The sequence below is a fragment of the Enhydra lutris genome, unplaced genomic scaffold (assembly GCF_002288905.1).
Source record: "Enhydra lutris kenyoni isolate GAN:26980312 unplaced genomic scaffold, ASM228890v2 scaffoldscaffold14, whole genome shotgun sequence".
Classification (NCBI taxonomy): Eukaryota; Metazoa; Chordata; class Mammalia; order Carnivora; family Mustelidae; genus Enhydra; species Enhydra lutris.
Genome location: NW_019154098.1, coordinates 1,447,547 through 1,463,844, shown reverse-complemented (window position 1 = coordinate 1,463,844; position 16,298 = coordinate 1,447,547). Strand labels below are relative to the sequence as shown.

Sequence of the window (16,298 nt, the reverse complement as noted above, 5' to 3'; positions counted from 1 at the left end):
GGGGCCATCTATATTTACAGTTGTTAGATCTTGTTGGATAGATTTTTTTTTTAGTATGATATAGTGTCCTTCCCCATCTCTTATTACAGTCTTTGTCAGATAAAAGGATTGCTACCCCAGGTTGTTTGTTTGTTTGTTTGTTTACATCCTTTAGTGTGGTAAATAGTTTTCCACCCCCTCGCTTTAAATCGGGAGGTGTCTTTGGGTCTAAGATGAGTCTCTTGCAGACAGCATATCAACTGGTCTGTTTTTTTTTTTTTAATCCAATTTGATAAGCTGTGTCTTTTGAATGGGGCATTTAGTCCATTTGCATTCAGGAAAATGATTGAGAGAGGAGTTTAGTGCCATTGTAAAGCCTGTAAGGTGACTGTTACTGTGTATTGTCTTTGTTCCCTTCTGGTCTATGTTACTTTGACACACTCTCCTTGCTTAGAAGACCCCTTTCAATATTTCTTGTAGCTCTGGTTTGGTGATCACAAATTCTTTTAGTTTCTCTTTGTGCAGGAAGCGTTTTACCTGTCCTACTATTTTCAATGGTAGCCTAGTTGGATATAGTATTGTTGGCTGCATATTTTTCTTGTTTAGTGCTCAAATATATCATGCCAGTCCTTTCTGGCCTGTCAGGTCTCTGTGAATAGGTCTGCGGCTAATATAAACACTTTAATGAAATCCGAGTGAAACTAGAGGGGCAGGTGACCGCTGGATTGGCACGAAGCCATGGGGTGACCACCATCTCACAAGTAACTTTGCTTATAGAAGAATAAGAGCATATGGGGTGCCTGGGTGGCCCAGTGGTTTAAAGCCTCTGCCTTTGGCTCGGGTCATGGTCCTGGGGTCCTGGGATCGAGCCCCGCTTCGGGTTCACTGGTCAGCGGGGAGCCTGCTTCCCCCTCTCTCTCTGCCTGCCTCTCTGCCTACTTGTGATCTCTGTCTGTCAAATAAACAAATAAAAATCGTAGAAGAAGAAGAAGAAGAAGAGCATAGAAAACATGACAAAAGAAGAAGATACAGTCAAAAAATGGTATGGGGATTTTCCTAAAAGAAAAAAAATCTACAGATAACTCTTAGGAATGAGAAATGGAAGAGCAGAGCGTAGAAATTGGGGGTAAGTGAAATATTACACATTGCACATAGGTGAAGAGTGAGTAAGAAACCGGGGTGTAAGCTGTCAACGTCACAGCAGTGATTTTGCCAGCAAAATGGGAGTTTCAGAGAACTGCAGGACAGGACGAGCAAGCAACAGCTGAGCCACAGTCTAGTCCCACAAACAAAGGGCAGGAATGTTACTTTAGGGTAAAGAAGAAGGAAGTTGGGAGAGTGGGTTTGAAGGAAAGGCCACCGGAGGCTAGCAGGGCTCCAGGCTGATGCTGGCTTCTGGTGGCTGAGCTGCAGGGGGTGGTGATTTCGTGTGGGAGCCCCATCTTTCCCTGCGGGGGCCCGTAACTCATGGTGTTTCCTGTGACAGACATGGAGGGGTAGGGACCCCTTCTGGCCTCCCCTCCTAGCTCCCAGAGTCCACATCCATAAGGTTTTCCTTTACTCTTTTTCACAAAGCTAAACACATTCCTTAAATGAAATTCACAGAAAGGAAAAGAGATGGGAAATGCAGCGAGAGACCCAAGTGCTTGGCCAGTGGAGGACACAGTGTAGAGAAGCAGGGAGAACTCCAAAGAAGTCAAGGGAAGGGGAAGCATAGGCAATATTCAAAGTAAGAACCGTGGAGGATTTGCCAAGGGGGCTGAAGGGCAGGGCAAGGGAGATGGGAGGTATGGATGGTTTCCTCAGCAAAACGTTTCCGTTGTATGGGATGAAAAGAGACTTGCAGGTGGGTAGCAGTGATGGACACAGAACTAGCTGTTTGGACTTAATACCACTGAGCTGAGCACTACAAAATGGTCAAGAAGGTAAAGTTCTTACTCTGCGCGTCTTAAAACCACGAAAAACGCCACAAACGGAAAACATGGGGTAATCTGAAAACAGAACGTGAAGTATAATTATTCTACATCAGTTATCACACGTATGTCAACAGAATGAATTTGGGAGGAAAAGACGCCGAGTTGAGATGGGCAACCAGACACCTCTGCGCGGCACTCCAGGAGCCACTGTCTCCGACGCAATTTCCTGAGAGGTTGAGAGTCGCAGGATGGAAATATACATCCCAGGCAACGGTGGCCAAAGGAAAAGGCTGCATCCGTGCTGCTGGGGTGGGAGGTGCACCCATGTCTTCCGTGGACCAGGGGAGGGCCTGTGAGCCAGCATGGGTCCCTCTTGCTACCCACTCAGTAGTGGGATGGGGCACCCGGGCAGGCGTGGGTGGTGATGAGCACACCTCACCAGCCCTCGGGCTGTCAGCGTCTTCTCCAGTGACCACCTGGAATACAGAGGCAGCTGGCGACGTCAGAACACTGCACGGGAGAGCCGCGCCAGAGAAGCACCAGCACAGAAAGCGTCAGGTCGGTCCAGCTGCCTGGCTGGGAGAGAGTGACGTCCCCTCCGGATGGCAAGATTCGCTGACAGCCCTCTCATTGTCTCGTGCTGTCCCATCTCACACTGGTGAGCAAGCTGGGTGGCAGAGGGTCAGAGAGAGGAAGAGGTGTGTGTGCGCGCACGCGCACGCACACACACACACACACACACGCACGCACACACACACCCTTTCCCACTGTGGGAGCCGGCCTCACGGAGACCCAAGTTCAAAGCAGTGAGCTCTGCAGTTCTCAGAGTGGGGACAGGAAGCAGAAGGTGAACGAGATGCCTGAAACCCAGAGTCACAGGGTAGGAGACGGTCCCGGCAGGGAAGCAGGAAGCACAAAGGTCCAGAGGTTGGAGACACCCATGTTGTGTGGAAAAGCACCCGAGGGCCCCAAAGAACCTAGTGGGGAGGAGGCACAGGGCGCTGGGCGGCCACTGCTGTCTGCACGTTGGGGCTGTTTGTCCGTTCGAGAAACACTGCCGGAGTCCTCCCCACGTCACCTCTGCCACCCACGAGGCCAGACCCAGGTGCTGGTCCGGCATGGAAGGACGAGCTGAAAGGCCAGCACACTGCGCTTGGAGCCCCTCATGTTCCCCGAGCACCGGAGGAGGCGCGCAGAGAGCCCAGACTCGATGCAGGAGCTGCTGGCCACTGTGGGGGCCACTCTCTGCCTGGCGTTCGGATTGGCAGTCTGCCGCTGGTCAGCGATCAGCCTGGGAGGAGGGGAGCTCGGGAATGGCGAGAGGCCGTTTGTCTGCTCGTTGGTCTGTCGGTCTGTCTGGTAGGAGGGGCTCCCGCCCAGAGCTTCCCAGCATTTGACCAGGTGCCCTGCCCTCTGCTGATCCGCAGCCTGTGGCGGGGGCAAAGCTACGGTCCCCGGGACCCGGCAGCAGCGTGGGGCCTGACTGGGTCCTTCCTGGCCGGAGCAGGCTCCCCGCACTGGTGCCCGCGGACCACTGACATTGGCCTACAGGCCTCGAGGTCCGTTGCCTTCTCGCGGGGGCCCTCTTCGCAGTGGAAGGAACACCGGACCCAGCCCAAGCCCTAGAAGAAGAGCGGGCAGTTCATCCACCTCCCATTCCCAGCGCACCACCTCCCTGTTTCCCCCCAACGTAAGGCCCGTCGTGGGGTCTCCGTCTCCCCCAGACCTCATGGGGGACCTGACCTTAAGCAGCTATATGTAGTGCACTTCAGTGTCTAGCTTTTGGCCGTGCTGAAAACCTGATGCCGAGCGTGTGGTGCTGTGATGAGCAGCTGAGACGCGCTCCTCGTCACTCGGGGCTGTCTGGTTCCCTGGCCCTGCCCTCGCTGCGGGTCCTTCTCCCTGCAGGCCCTGTGGCAGCGCTGCCCACCCCCGGGGGAAGCCAGCTACCAGCTTGGAAGGCAAAGAGGCGCTTCTCTTGCACCAGGTCACGTGGTGATCCCTGCTGAGCGCGGGAGGGAAGGATGGGAAGAAGGGGGAAGGGAGGGAGGCGGCACCGGCCCCGCCCGTGTCCATCGCTTCACCTTCAGTGGTGTGCACGTGCGGCCTTGGCAGCCCTTTCCCACCGACCGGACATCGGGGTGCACTTGTTCCCCGTTTCTCCCCGGGTTCTCCTAGAGCACCAGTGCACACGTAATGCCACGTTGGGAGCATAATATCGTGGTGTGGAGGCCGAGAAAATCAAGGCCATCCCACGTCAGGTTTAGCTTTAGCATAAGTACAGCGAGCCTGGCTCCGGCAGCCGTCTCAGACCTCTGTGCCCGAGGGCTGAACGTCCCCCTACTTTGCTTTAGTAAGTCCCACGCTGCTTTGGTTCCAGGAATCCCCACCCTGCTTTAGTAACAGGAACCCATAAATACCCCTGCCTTAACGAAGCTCGGGGTCCGAGTCCCTGCTCCGCTGTGTCGGGTATACTTGGGCCCAAGCTTAAGCTTGACAAACAAACCCTCGTGTGATCGCATCGGTGCTTGGCTCCTTGGTGGTCTCTCGGACGCGAAAACTCGGGCACAACAATGGAAATAGAGGGGCGGGGACTCCCGGGTGCCAGGGCGTGTTCTGTGCGGAGCTCCCTGCTTCCAGAAGAGGGGCCCCCGTGCTCCCCATGACCTGTGCGGTGGGCATTGACAGGCAGCTGACGGGGCCGGGCCGGGCTTGGGTTTGCTGCCCGCAGCCCAGGGGAGGGAGTCAGAGAAGCCGCTTGGGGGCGAGCTCCGTCCCTGCAGTTGGGGCCAGGAAGGACCAGGGGTAAAGTGTGGACAAGCTGGGACCCAAGCCCCAGGGCAGGAGGAGGGCAGACCCTGCCGGACTTGCTCCCAGCAGCCCACGTGCCCGCCCCAGCTCTTTTGCAGAGACGGGCCGGGGCTCAGGGTGCCCGTCAACAGACGGTTCTGTTTCCGGACACTGGGCCTCGGGGCGCCCGCCTCATTCAGGGACACCTTGCACTGGCCTTGCCCTGGCCCGCCTCCGACCGTGTTCTTCTCCCTCCCACACTGGTGCGCTGTCAGCAGGAACGGGCAGTGCCAGGGCTGGGGATCTCCCTCTCAGGCCGCTTGGCCCCTCGCCCCCCTGCTCTGCCTCAGAGGAGCCACCCTGCCCCGCCCCCCAGGGCCTGCCAGGCCTGTGGGTCCACGGGGAGCAGCAGCCCAGCAGCAGCGCTGACAGCCCTCCTGGGTACGCACCAAGGGGGAGGCTTCACAAGAAGGGTTTTCCGGAACCTGCTCCCGGGCTCAGGGCTGGGGCGCTGGCCGGCACCGGGAGTTCGGGGCAAGTGCAGGACCGTCCGCCGCCGGCACCTCCCTGCTGGAGCCGGCTGCACTGTTCCCCTCCGCAGGAGAGGCTGGCTCCGGGCCACCTGCCTCCCCAGGTCCTCGTGGCAGGCTGTGTGGGGACACGGAAAGCCGGCCCCTTGCAATAGCCCTGTCAGGCCTGAGAACGGCAGCAGAGGTCAGGAGGGGCCGGGAGGCGGAGGGCCCACGGGCAGGGACGGGCAACAGGAGTGTCCGGCACGGCGTGGGCTGATGTGCCTCCAGCCTGCCTCTCTGCCCGAGGACCGCTTGGGCCCCCTCCGGGGCTGAGGCACCGCACACATCTCAGCTTACGGAAGGGGCCTGGCCGTCCTGACTCCTCGGCCGCCCCACCTGGAAGGCCTTCCCCCAAGCCGCCAACCCACGGAAGGGGCAGGAGCAGGGAACGGATTCAGCAGGAGGGGGACCTTGGGAGGTGGCAGGAGCGAGGGGCTTCTGTCCCCTCGTCTGGGCATGGGAACAATGACGGCGATGGGAATGCTGCCAGGAATCGGGGGGATAGATGCCCTGGGACCCCAAACCGTGGACCCACCCTGCAGAGGGTGGACAGCCCACGCCCACAGCACCCCCACCACAGACTCAACCCTGTGGCCCCTGGCCTGAGCTCGGAGTCTGCACCCAGGAGAGCGCGCTTCCGAAGGCGGAGAAAGGAGGGCGTGGGCACTGAGCACAGGCCCGCGTGGGCCGGCCACGCTTGGGCCAAGGCGAGCGTGCCTCTCACGGGGCCTCTGCCACATCAGTGCCATCCCCAGGTGTGTCTCTGGATTCCTCTGACTGACCCCCAGCACTGAAAGCCCTCACTGGCGGGGATCGGCGACTCTTGCCAGCTCAGGGCTCATGGTTTGAGTCCCGGTCCCCTGCACCTAGCCTAAAGCCTGGAGAAGAGCAGACAGAAAGGCCTGTGCGTTAATGGGGTTAATGCCCTCCCCCTCCTCCCAGCTCCCATCCCAGGTGGCTCTCCTCTCTCAATAAGGGAGCCATCCCTCTTGCTCCCTTCCCCCACTGGGAAGGACGGAAGGGCCCCGTCCCCCCCACCCCCCCACCCCCCCACCCCGTCGCCAACCCGCCTACCCCACCGAGCCCCCAGGCCAGACCCTGCACAGGCTCTCAACAGCCACCCGCCGCAGGTCTTGCGTAAGTGGGGGACAAGGCACCCATCCATCTCTTTCCTCTTCCTCCCGCCGGAGGCCTCCAGCCCTGACCCCTGCCTTGGGTTTCCTGGCCTGGTCCAGGGACAGCTTCTCCCATGACGTGATCAGGTCGGCCGGTCCAGGCCTCCCGGCGAGATAAAAGGGTTGCGCTGCCCAGGGGCGGAGGGAGCATCAGAATGGCACTGGGGGCAAAGGCACGACGGTGGCTGGCAGGGCGCCGGCTGTCCCTGAGCTGTGCACGCACACTGGGCACCAGAGCCGCTGAGGCCCCCAAGGCGGTGCTGCCCTTCGAAGCCGTGCCCCGGTGTCCCGGCAACAAGTGGCTGCGGCTGCTGCGGATCTGGAAGGAGCAGGGCTCCGAGAACTTCCACCTGGAGATGCACCGGACCTTCCAGGAGCTGGGGCCCATCTTCAGGTAAAGCCCTTCCTGCCCGCCTGGCCGAGAGCACCCTAACCGGCTGTCCCTACTGACGGCCGAGTCCTGGCCGGGCGCCTCGCACCTGCAGGGCCACATCCCCGCGGGGCGCCTGTGGCCTGGGCTCTGTCTGCGCCCTTAGGAAGGCAGGGTGGGGGGGGAGGCGCCTGGGTGGCTCAGCGGGTTAAGCCCCTGTCTTCGGCTCAGGTCATGATCTCAGGGTCCTGGGATCGAGCCCCGCATCGGGCTCTCTGCTCCGCGGGGAGCCTGCTTCTCCGTCTCTCTCCGCCTGCCTCTCTGCCTACTTGTGATCTCTCTCTGTCAGATAAATGAATAAAATCTTAAAAAAAAAAAAAAAAAAAGAAGGCAGGGTGGAAGCCGAGCGGTGGCTGCTCTGGGCCTTTGACCATGGAGGCAGCGGCTCTCAGTGAGGACGGAGCAGTCCCCGGCTGGCCGCTGAGAGGGCGGAGTGCAGACAGCAGAGCCCGAGAGGCTTCCTGGCTTAGACAGCGGGAGGGAGCGCCTGCTCTGAACCGGCGTGCACAGTCTTGCACAAGGGAGAGGCCCGCCGGAGACAGGCCGGCTTGGTGCCGCGGGGCGAGGCCCAGGGGAGGACAGGCCCCCCTGGTAGGGCTCTGAGCTTTGTCCCGTAGGTATGACGTGGGAGGGACACACATGGTGCACGTGATGCTGCCCGAGGATGTGGAGAGCCTGCAGCGGGCCGAGAGCCCTCAGCCCTGGCGGCCGCTCCTGGATCCCTGGCTGGCCTACCGACAGCATCGTGGGCACAAATGTGGCGTGTTCTTGCTGTGAGCGCCAGGCGGGGCGGCGGTGGCGGGGAGGGCGGGGGACGGGGCCGGGGCGGGGGAGGGGCGCGCGGGTGGCGCGCCTCCCGGTGCAGGGTCCAGCCAGGTCTGGAAGCCCACAAGCGCCCCTGGCCAGGGAGGACCTGAGCAGGTGGGCCCTGTGTGTCGCAGGGGTGGGGAGGGGCAGTGGGACCCCGGCCCCAGAGAGGAGGAAGGATGACCACCGCCACTAGGGAGCACCCACTCTGCGCCCGCCTCCGCGGGTTGTCCCAGCAGGGTGGGCTTCTCCCTTCCTATAGGTTGGGACGCCCAGGCCTGGGGGAGGGGTCACTGGCCAGGCGTCCATGTCAGCCTGAGGGCCCCCCGGACTGCAGCCCTCTGCACCAGGTCCCCTGTGGGACTTAGAGGTGAGTACAGGTAGCTCGGGATGGAGAGGCTGGGGGTGGGGAGAGGGCAGGCAATAGGAAAGGCGCCCTTGTTCAGAAGCGAACTCTAAGCGGGTGCCCGTGTGAGCGTGAGCCTGTGCGTGTGCCCGTGTGTGTGTGTGTGTCTTCCTGGGTGGACCTGTCCGCAGCCTCGGAATAGGTGTGTGCTGTGTGTGTGGCGGCGCTCCTGTGTGCTCCGCGGTAGGTGCTGTCACGAGCGTGTATCCCCGTGTGTGTTTCCCGCGCCGGCTGGCGTCCGTCTGTGTTCATGCCCTTGCACGCATGTCTGCACGTGCGCGTGGTTTGAGTCCTTGCGTGCGAGCGCGCGTGTGGTTCTGTGTGTGCTGCATACATGCGAGTGTGTCTCCGTGTGTGCGCGTGGGTTTGAGCGTTCCAGGTGTGCTGTGGCAGTTGTGCGTGCGGGACTTGTGGGTGTGCTCACGCGTGTTGTCCTTGTCAGCGAGCGCATGTGCAGGTGCCCCGCTGTGTTATGCGCATCTTTCTGGGCATATGAGTGTGTGCTGGTGTGCAAGTGTGCGCGCGATCATTCTCACCACCCGCAGGCAGCCAGCCAAAGCCAAGAAGGTGTTTCTGCTTGAGTGTGGCTGAGAATGCAGGTCCCTCCCCGCCATGCGCTGGAGGGCATCCGCGGAGCCCTCACTGCTCTGGGCCCTGGTGCTCTTGGAGAAAACTGGTCTAACCGAATCCTCACCACCCTGTGGGGGAGAATGCTTCTCTCCTCCCCCGCCTCCCCTCCCTCCTCGCCGCCTCCCCTCCCTCCTCCCCCGCCCCTCCCCTCCCCCACCTTCTCCTCCTCCCCCTCCTCCTCCTCCTCTTCTTCTTTTTCTCCTCCCTCTTTCTTCTCATCCCCCTTCTCCTTCCCATCCTCCTCCGCCCTCCAACTCCTCCTCCTCCCCTTGCCCTTCTGCTGCTGCTGCTGCCTCTTCTCCTTTTTCTTCGTCCCCCTCCTCTTCCTCCCCCTCCTCCTCCTCCTTCCCTCTCTTCTTCTTCTTCCCTCTTCCTCTTCTTATCCTTTCTCTTCTTCTCTTTCTCCGTCTCCTCCTTCTCCTATTCCACTCCTTTTCTCCTCCTCTTGCTGCTCCTACTTCTTGCTCACGGAAGTGTACTTCACATGAACTCTCACATTAGGACCCGGTGTACAGTGTAAAATTCAACACTTCCGTGTGCTGCTCAGTGCTCATCACGACACGCGCACTCTTGATCCCCGTCCCCCATCCCCCCCAAACTCCCCCGCTCCAGCAACCACCAGTTTGTTGTCTGTATTTAAGACTCTGGTTTTGGTTTGAGCTCTCTTTCTGTGTTTGTTCATTTGCTTTGTTCAATTCCATATATGAGCGAAATCTTACGGTAATCTGTCTTACTCTGACTGACATTTCTCACTTAGCATAATACCCTCTACGTCCATCCATGTGCTTGCAAATGGCCAAGATCCCATTCTTTTTAGTGACTGAGCAGTATCCCATCATGTATACAAGTATCTATCTGTATCTGTATCTTGGCCGTCGTAAACAGTGCTGCAGTAAACACAGGGTGCAGGTATCTTGTCGCATTTGTGGTTTCATTGTCTTTGGGTAAATAACCAGTAGAGGAACTCGTTTTAGCTTTTTGAGGGACCTCCACACTTTTCTCCAGAGTGGCTGCACCAGTCTGCATTCCCACCAACAGTGCACAAGGGCTCCCCTTTCTCCACATCCTCGCCAACGCCCGTTGTTTCTGGTGAGTTTGATTTTAGCCATTCTGACCACTGTGAGGTGATGTGTCGTTACAGACCTCCTTGATGATGGGTGATGCTGAGCGCCTGTTCACGTGTCTGTTGGCCACCGCTAGGTCTTCCTTGGAAGAAGGTCTCTTCTGGTCTTCTGCCATTTTTAATGGGATCGTTTGTTGGCTCCGTGTGCTGCTGCTTGAGTTCTTTGTATGCTTTAGATAGTAAGGTTATCATACGTACCATTGGCAAGTATCTTCTGCCACTCAGCAGCTTCCCCCTTTACCTTCTGTTGATGGTTTCTTCGCTGTGCAAAACCTTTCCAACTTTTGGCCAAGTGCGGATAGCTTAACTTTGCTTTTCTTTCCCTTGTCTCCCGAGACACATCTAGAAAAATGTTTCCATGGCCCATGGCAGAGTCATTACTGTCTGTGTTGTCTTCTAGGAGTTTTGTGGTTTCGGGTCTCACACTTGGGTCTCTCATCCATTTCAAGTTTATTTTTGTGTGTGGCGTAAGGAAGTGGTCTGGTTTCATTCTTCTGCATGGGGCTGTCCAGGTTTCCCAGCGCCATTTGTTGAAGACGCAGTCTTTCCCCATTGGGTGTTCTTGCCTCCTTCGTCATAGGTTGGCCATACAATTGACCGTACAATCATGGGTTTGCTTCTGGGCTTTGTATCCTCTTTCATCGATTGGTGTGCCTGCTTCTGTGCCAGCACCACACAGAATTGATCACTAGTGCTTTGTCGTATGGGTGGAAATCTGGGGTTCTGGTACTTCCGGCTTCCTTCTTCTTTCTCAAGGTTGCCTTGGCTAGTCAAGGTCTTTTGGGGCCCCATACAAATTTTAGCATTCGTTGTTCTAGTCCCGTGAAAAATGTTGCTCTTGTGATAAGGATTGCACTGAACCTGTAGATTGCTTTGGGCAGCACAGACATTTTAACAAGACTGGTTCTTCCTAACCATGAGCATGGGATAGCTTTCCATTTCTTTCTGTTGTCTTCCGTTTCTTTCACCTGTGTCTTACACTTTTCTGAGTACGGGGCTCGTACCTCCTTGGTTAAGTGTATTCCTAGATATTTTGTTATTTTGGGTGCAACCGTAAATGGGATTGTTTTCTTCATATCCTTTTCTGCTATTTCATTATTGGTGTACAGAAATCCAACAGGTTTCTGTGTATTAATTCTGTGTCCTGCGACCTTACTGAGTTTAGGTATCAGTTCTTCTTGTTTTTGTATTGGTTTTATTGCTGGGCACCTTAGGGTTTTCCCTCTATATAGTATCATGGCATCGACAGGTGGGAAGAACATTTTATTACTTCTTCTTTACCCACTCAAGGTGTAGCCGCAGCAATCAGACAAGAAAAAGAAACAAAAGTCATGCAAATGGGAAAGGAAGAAGTACAGTTCTGGGCTCTGTTTTGAGCACATGACATGACCCGTGGTTTGGCTCCTGCCCTGGAGGACCAGGAGACAGGCCGGGACAGGACTAGGTGTGACTGGCACAGGGACAGCATTCTCAGCAACGGGGACGGTGGGCGGTGAAGCGTGCCAGGGGCCTCTCCCTCTGGGGCCTGGTGTGAGCAGGGTGGCAAAGGCTGACAGGAAGTCCCCCCTCCCTCCTTCCTCCTGGGAAAGGGAGGGCCCAGACGGGTGCTGACGGGCCAGCAAGGGGCCGGCAGGTGTGCACAAGTGAACGCCAGGAACCCACGTGGCATGGCCACGGAGAAGTTCTGGGTCAGCCCCTCTCTAGACGGGAGCACGCTGGGCACAGCACACAAGGCCTCCCTCAGAGAAAGGGCTGCGGCTGAGGCCGACAGGCAGGCATCTGCCCCTCAGGACCAGCAGGCAGCTCCCTGCCCCACCCCGTCCCCTCGGAGACGGAGAAGGTGTGTCCGGGGCTGGCCCCGAGCTGCTGACTCTGGCTTCCCTGAAGCTCCTCTCTCTGCTCTCCAGAAATGGGCCCGAATGGCGCGTGAACCGGCTGAAGCTCAACCCAGACGTGCTGTCGCCACAGGCGGTGCAGAAGTACATCCCCATGGTGGACGGGGTGGCGAGGGATTTCTCAAAGGCCCTGAAGTCGAGAGTGCTGCAGAATGCCCGGGGCAGCCTGACGCTGGACATCCAGCCGAGCATCCTCAACTACACCGTAGAAGGTAGGGAGGTGCTGGGCTCTGGGGGGCAGGGGCGGGCCAGGAACCGGAGCGGGCCTGCGTGGCTGTGCCGCAGGAGGCCCCTGAGGCCACCGGCCGCCCGAGGCTCACAGCCGCGCCCTCTCCGCAGCCAGCAATTTAGCCCTTTTTGGAGAGCGGCCGGGCCTCCTTGGCCACAGCCCGAGTCCTGCCAGCCTGCACTTTATCCGCGCCCTGGAGGCCGTGCTGAAGTCCACCGCGCAGCTCATGTTCATGCCCAGGGACCTGTCACGCTGGACGAGCGCCAAGGTGTGGAAGGAGCACTTCGAGTCCTGGGACTACATCTTCCAGTATGGTGAGGCCCAGAGACGGGGCAGTGCTGGGTAGCAAGGACCCCAGGGCCCCCAATATCCACTCACCGAAATCGGGGTGGGGGGTGCTGAGGCCCCATCACAGGGCTCATGGCGTCTTCGGGGCCCAAGAGACTTGGCAGGGAGGCTGGTCTGGGCCGGTCCTGAGCATCTGGCACAGGAACAGGGAGTCTCGGGGCTGTGGTGGGCTGCCAGGTAGAGGGATGAGGACAGGGGCTGCTCAGCACCAGGCCCAGGCCCCTGTTCTCCCTGCCGCACAGCCAACAATGCCATCCAGAAAATCTACCAGGAGTTGGCCCTCGGCCGCCCACAGCACTACAGCGGCATCGTGGGGGAGCTGCTGATGCACGCGGACATGACCCTGGAGGCAGTCAGGGCCAACTCCATCGAACTCACCGCCGGGAGCGTGGACACGGTCAGGCCAGCAGCCAGCCCTGCCCTAGCACACGGAGCCTCCTGACTACAGGCAGTGTCCCCCCATGCCACGTGGCTCCTACAGGCCCCTGTTTGGAGCCGCTGGAAGCCTCTGATCTGAGGAGGTTGGGGGGGAGAGGACTCAGGAGCTGACCTTCCAAGAGAAGGGTTTGCAGATGCTCTGGAGGGAAGCGTGCTCCAGGCCCAGTGCGGAATGGGTGAGGCCCAGGGACATGCAGCAGCGCAGACCCCTGCAGACGTCTGGGCCCTGGGCAGGAGAGGGGGCGGAGGGGCAGCTGCACGACCAGGGATGCCCGCACAAGGAGCCCCTGCCAGGGTCACAGTCCGTTTGCCTCTCATTACAGAGGCTTTGGAGGTGATGGGCTGAAGACACAGAGGGCAGCACGAGGCTCCAGCTTGTGGAAGAGAGAGCAGCTGGCAGCCCAGCCCAGGGGCCTGGGTGGTGTGGGGGGGGCAGGCAGGTCCCAGGGTGTGGAGTGCAGTGAGCCTCCTGCCCTACAGCCAACCTTCATCTGCCAGCATCCCTGAGGTCCCGCTCTGGGCCGGGCCCGCAGGCTTCTGAGCAGAGGCACAGAGCCCTGGCTGGAGAAAGCCCATGAGCAGAGGCTGTGGTTCGGCCAGTTAGGGTCCAGGGTGGCCCGTTCCTGTTGGGACCCCGGGGTCTGGGTTGACCTGCCTATGGGAGCCCAGGGGACATCACACAATGGGTGCCAACGGGTCTGGGGATGAAGGGCTACACCCCCACCCCCCCACCTATACACACTTGAGTAGATGGACCCCCGAGGAGGGTGAGGAGCAGGGGGGACGGGAGGAGGTGGCCTGGGTCTTCACCAAACGTGGGGACACCTTCCCTGAGCGATTCAATGGAAGCAGATGAGGCGAGTGTTAGGTCTTGAGGTCTCAGATCCCCAGGGTCGGTGCTTCCCTGGGCACGCAAGTCCACCCCCGGGGGAAGGGCGTCTTCCTGGGGGAGATCCCCTGGGGTCGGAGGTGCGTGGCCTGTGCCAAGGTCTGAGCCCCGCACCCGTGGCTCCCGCAGACGGCCTACCCCTTGCTGATGACTCTCTTCGAGCTGGCGCGGAACCCTGACGTGCAGCAGGCCCTACGCCAGGAGAGCCTGGTGGCCGAGGCCAGGATCACTGAGAATCCCCAGAGGGCAACCACAGAGCTGCCCCTGCTGCGGGCGGCCCTCAAGGAGACCTTGAGGTGGGTGTGGCAGACCGTGGCCGCCCCGGCGGCCCTGGCCCCAGTGTCTGGAGAGCCGTGCTCAGCGGATCTGCAGACAGATCCTGGGGCTGACGAGCGGCTTTGCCCCAGATGCGTGCCCTGTAGCTCCTCTTCTTCTTCCTGAGGGATAGGGGCGCTTCTTCCCCTGGGATCCCGCTTCAGTGCCCTGGGCACCCCCTCGGCTGTGCCCTCCTCGGCCGGACCGCCCAGGCCCGGAGAGCTTTGCCTGGGCTCCGGAGGTGCAGGGAGCCCGCCCCTCATGGTCTGGGCTTCCGGGTGCCTGAAGCCACTTGTGGGCGTGGCGGGGAGCTCTCCTCGCCGGTGCCTCCTGGGCTAGGAAGGCCGCAGAAGGGAAGCGAGGGTCCGGGTGACAGCTGAGGTCCCCGTTGGACGCCCCTGTGCACAGGCTGTACCCCGTGGGCATCTCACTGGACCGGCAGGTGGGCTCGGACGTGGTGCTGCAGAACTACCACATCCCGGCAGGGGTGAGTGGGGCCCCACAGCCCCTGCAGCCGACGCCAGGCCCGGCTGACCTTTGCCCGCAGCGCGGCGCTGACGCTGCCCCTCCCCACCTCTCCGCAGACCGTGGTCAAGGTGCTGCTCTACTCCCTGGGTCGAAACCCCTCTGTGTTCCCGAGGCCGGAGCGCTATCATCCCCGGCGCTGGCTGGACAGCAGGAGCTCTGGCACCAGGTCCCCCAGCCTGGCCTTCGGCTTCGGCCTGCGCCAGTGCCTGGGGCGGCGCCTGGCAGAGACAGAGATGCTGCTGCTGCTACACCACGTGAGCAGGCCTGGGCCGCCCCGGCCGCAATGACATGCCACTGGCAGGGCCCGGCCGTGGGGGAGCGGGTGGGGTGGGGGCTGGGCGTGCTGGGCGGCCTGGCTGGGAACCACTGGCTTCCCCGGCACGGCACGCAGCCCACGGCACGCAGCCCACGGAGTAGGGCCCAGGAAGGAGGACGAGGGCGGAGGCTAGGCCAGGACCCCGGGGCTGAGCCGTTGTGCAGGTGGAAGCCGCGCCTCTGTCCTAGGTGCTGAACCACTTCCTGGTGGAGACCCTCACGCAGGAGGATATAAAGATGACGTACCAGTTCATCCTGATGCCCTCCACCCTCCCGCTCCTCACCTTCCGGGCCATCAACTAGTCGCGTCACCATGCTGTGGGGACAGCCGCGCCACCAGCCCCTCCCTGCCTGACCCCAGGCCGCCCCCGTTTTCTCCCGAGAGCCCTGCTCCCTGCCCCGGGACACTGTGCGGCCAGCACCTTGCACAGAGCGTCGGGGTGACTCTTGGTTGCGCGTCCCAGCTGCGCGCTCAGTCCCGCCAGCGCCCTGTCCAGCAAGGAGCACCATGGAGGGCCTTAGAGCCCCTGTCGCCCCACACTAGCTCCAGGGTCTTCGGACCCGCCCCGCGCCCGCCTCCCTGTCTAGTCTCTCATCGCCTCTGTACTCAACTCTGTCCCCATGAAGAGCTGACAGCTTGGGGTCCCTCGGTCCTGCCTGTCGCCATTTCAAATGCCTCGCTCCTTGTCTGCACTGCTCTCGTCCGGCCTAGAGCTTCGAGCTGGGCTCTCGGTCCCCTACCTGTTCCGCTCAGGCTGCTCGGGTCCTCCCGGCACTGCCAGGCTCGGGGTTGTGGCCGAAGCACCCAGCCGGGGGACCAGGTACGCGGGTCGGCAGTCGTGTTTCCTGGAAGAATGGCCTCCAAGGAGCTGCCGGGGACATCTGGGCCAATGATCCTCCTCTGACAGCTGGGCGGAGGTGGACTCCTCTGGCTGGCCGCAGGTGACCGACCTCAGAGGAGCCTCTAGAAGAAGGCTTGGGGCCGTGTCAGCCAGGCACAGACACATGCTCCCTTTAATGAAGCCCCTGTGTGCAGTGCCGGCTGCCCTCTTGCAGTGACCCTCAGGACAGGGGCCAGCCCTGACCTGGGAGGAAGAGACTTTGAACAGCTGAGAGCTGGCTGGGGTCTCCTAGCTGGCAGGAGCGAGCAGTGTGTCCCACGCTGCCTGGGGCCAGGTGACACCCGCGAGTAGAAAGGGGCCGGGAGGCCAAGCTGAGTGGTGGGGTCGCTCTGCTCGCCCTCCGTCCCCACCCCACCCCCACCCCCACCCCACCCGGGGAGAACCAGGCAAGGCAGTGAGGAGGAGGGGCTGCCCCCACCCCGGTCTGGCCCGCCCTGCCTGCGCGAGGGGACCCTCGGGCATCTGGTCCTGCCCAGATTCCCTGAAGGAGGGAAGGGATTTGCACCCTTCTGGCTCCAGTGGCCTCGGAGAAGGGCCGCTGTGGGGGGCGTGGGCTCCTCCCGCTCCCGCCAGGCATGGCTGAAGGGGTCGTGGAGCCACGGAGAAGAGAG

General features: G+C 60.6%; 1 protein-coding gene across 2 annotated transcripts; it reads left to right on the top strand.

The window, feature by feature from the left end:
- Positions 1 to 6,587: 6,587 nt before the first annotated feature.
- Positions 6,588 to 15,088, top strand: LOC111146729 (cytochrome P450 11B1, mitochondrial-like). 2 transcript variants are annotated; one of them, XM_022502407.1, is made up of 9 exons: positions 6,588 to 6,826; positions 7,480 to 7,635; positions 11,736 to 11,935; positions 12,063 to 12,266; positions 12,543 to 12,697; positions 13,757 to 13,923; positions 14,351 to 14,429; positions 14,527 to 14,724; positions 14,975 to 15,088. In XM_022502407.1, the coding sequence occupies exons 1-9, from the start codon at positions 6,588 to 6,590 to the stop codon at positions 15,086 to 15,088; spliced, it is 1,512 nt and encodes a 503-aa protein (XP_022358115.1). The 2 variants fall into 2 exon arrangements, with proteins under 2 accessions (XP_022358115.1, XP_022358116.1); XM_022502408.1 differs by lacking the exon at positions 14,527 to 14,724.
- Positions 15,089 to 16,298: the final 1,210 nt, after the last annotated feature.

Bases quoted from the DNA above. Each gene is read 5' to 3' on its own strand.
- LOC111146729 (XM_022502407.1), top strand. From the start codon at position 6,588: ATGGCACTGGGGGCAAAGGCACGACGGTGGCTGGCAGGGCGCCGGCTG. The intron at 7,636-11,735 runs GTGAGCGCCAGG...TCTGCTCTCCAG, and splicing joins AAATGTGGCGTGTTCTTGCT to AAATGGGCCCGAATGGCGCG. The intron at 14,725-14,974 runs GTGAGCAGGCCT...CCTCTGTCCTAG, and splicing joins TGCTGCTGCTGCTACACCAC to GTGCTGAACCACTTCCTGGT.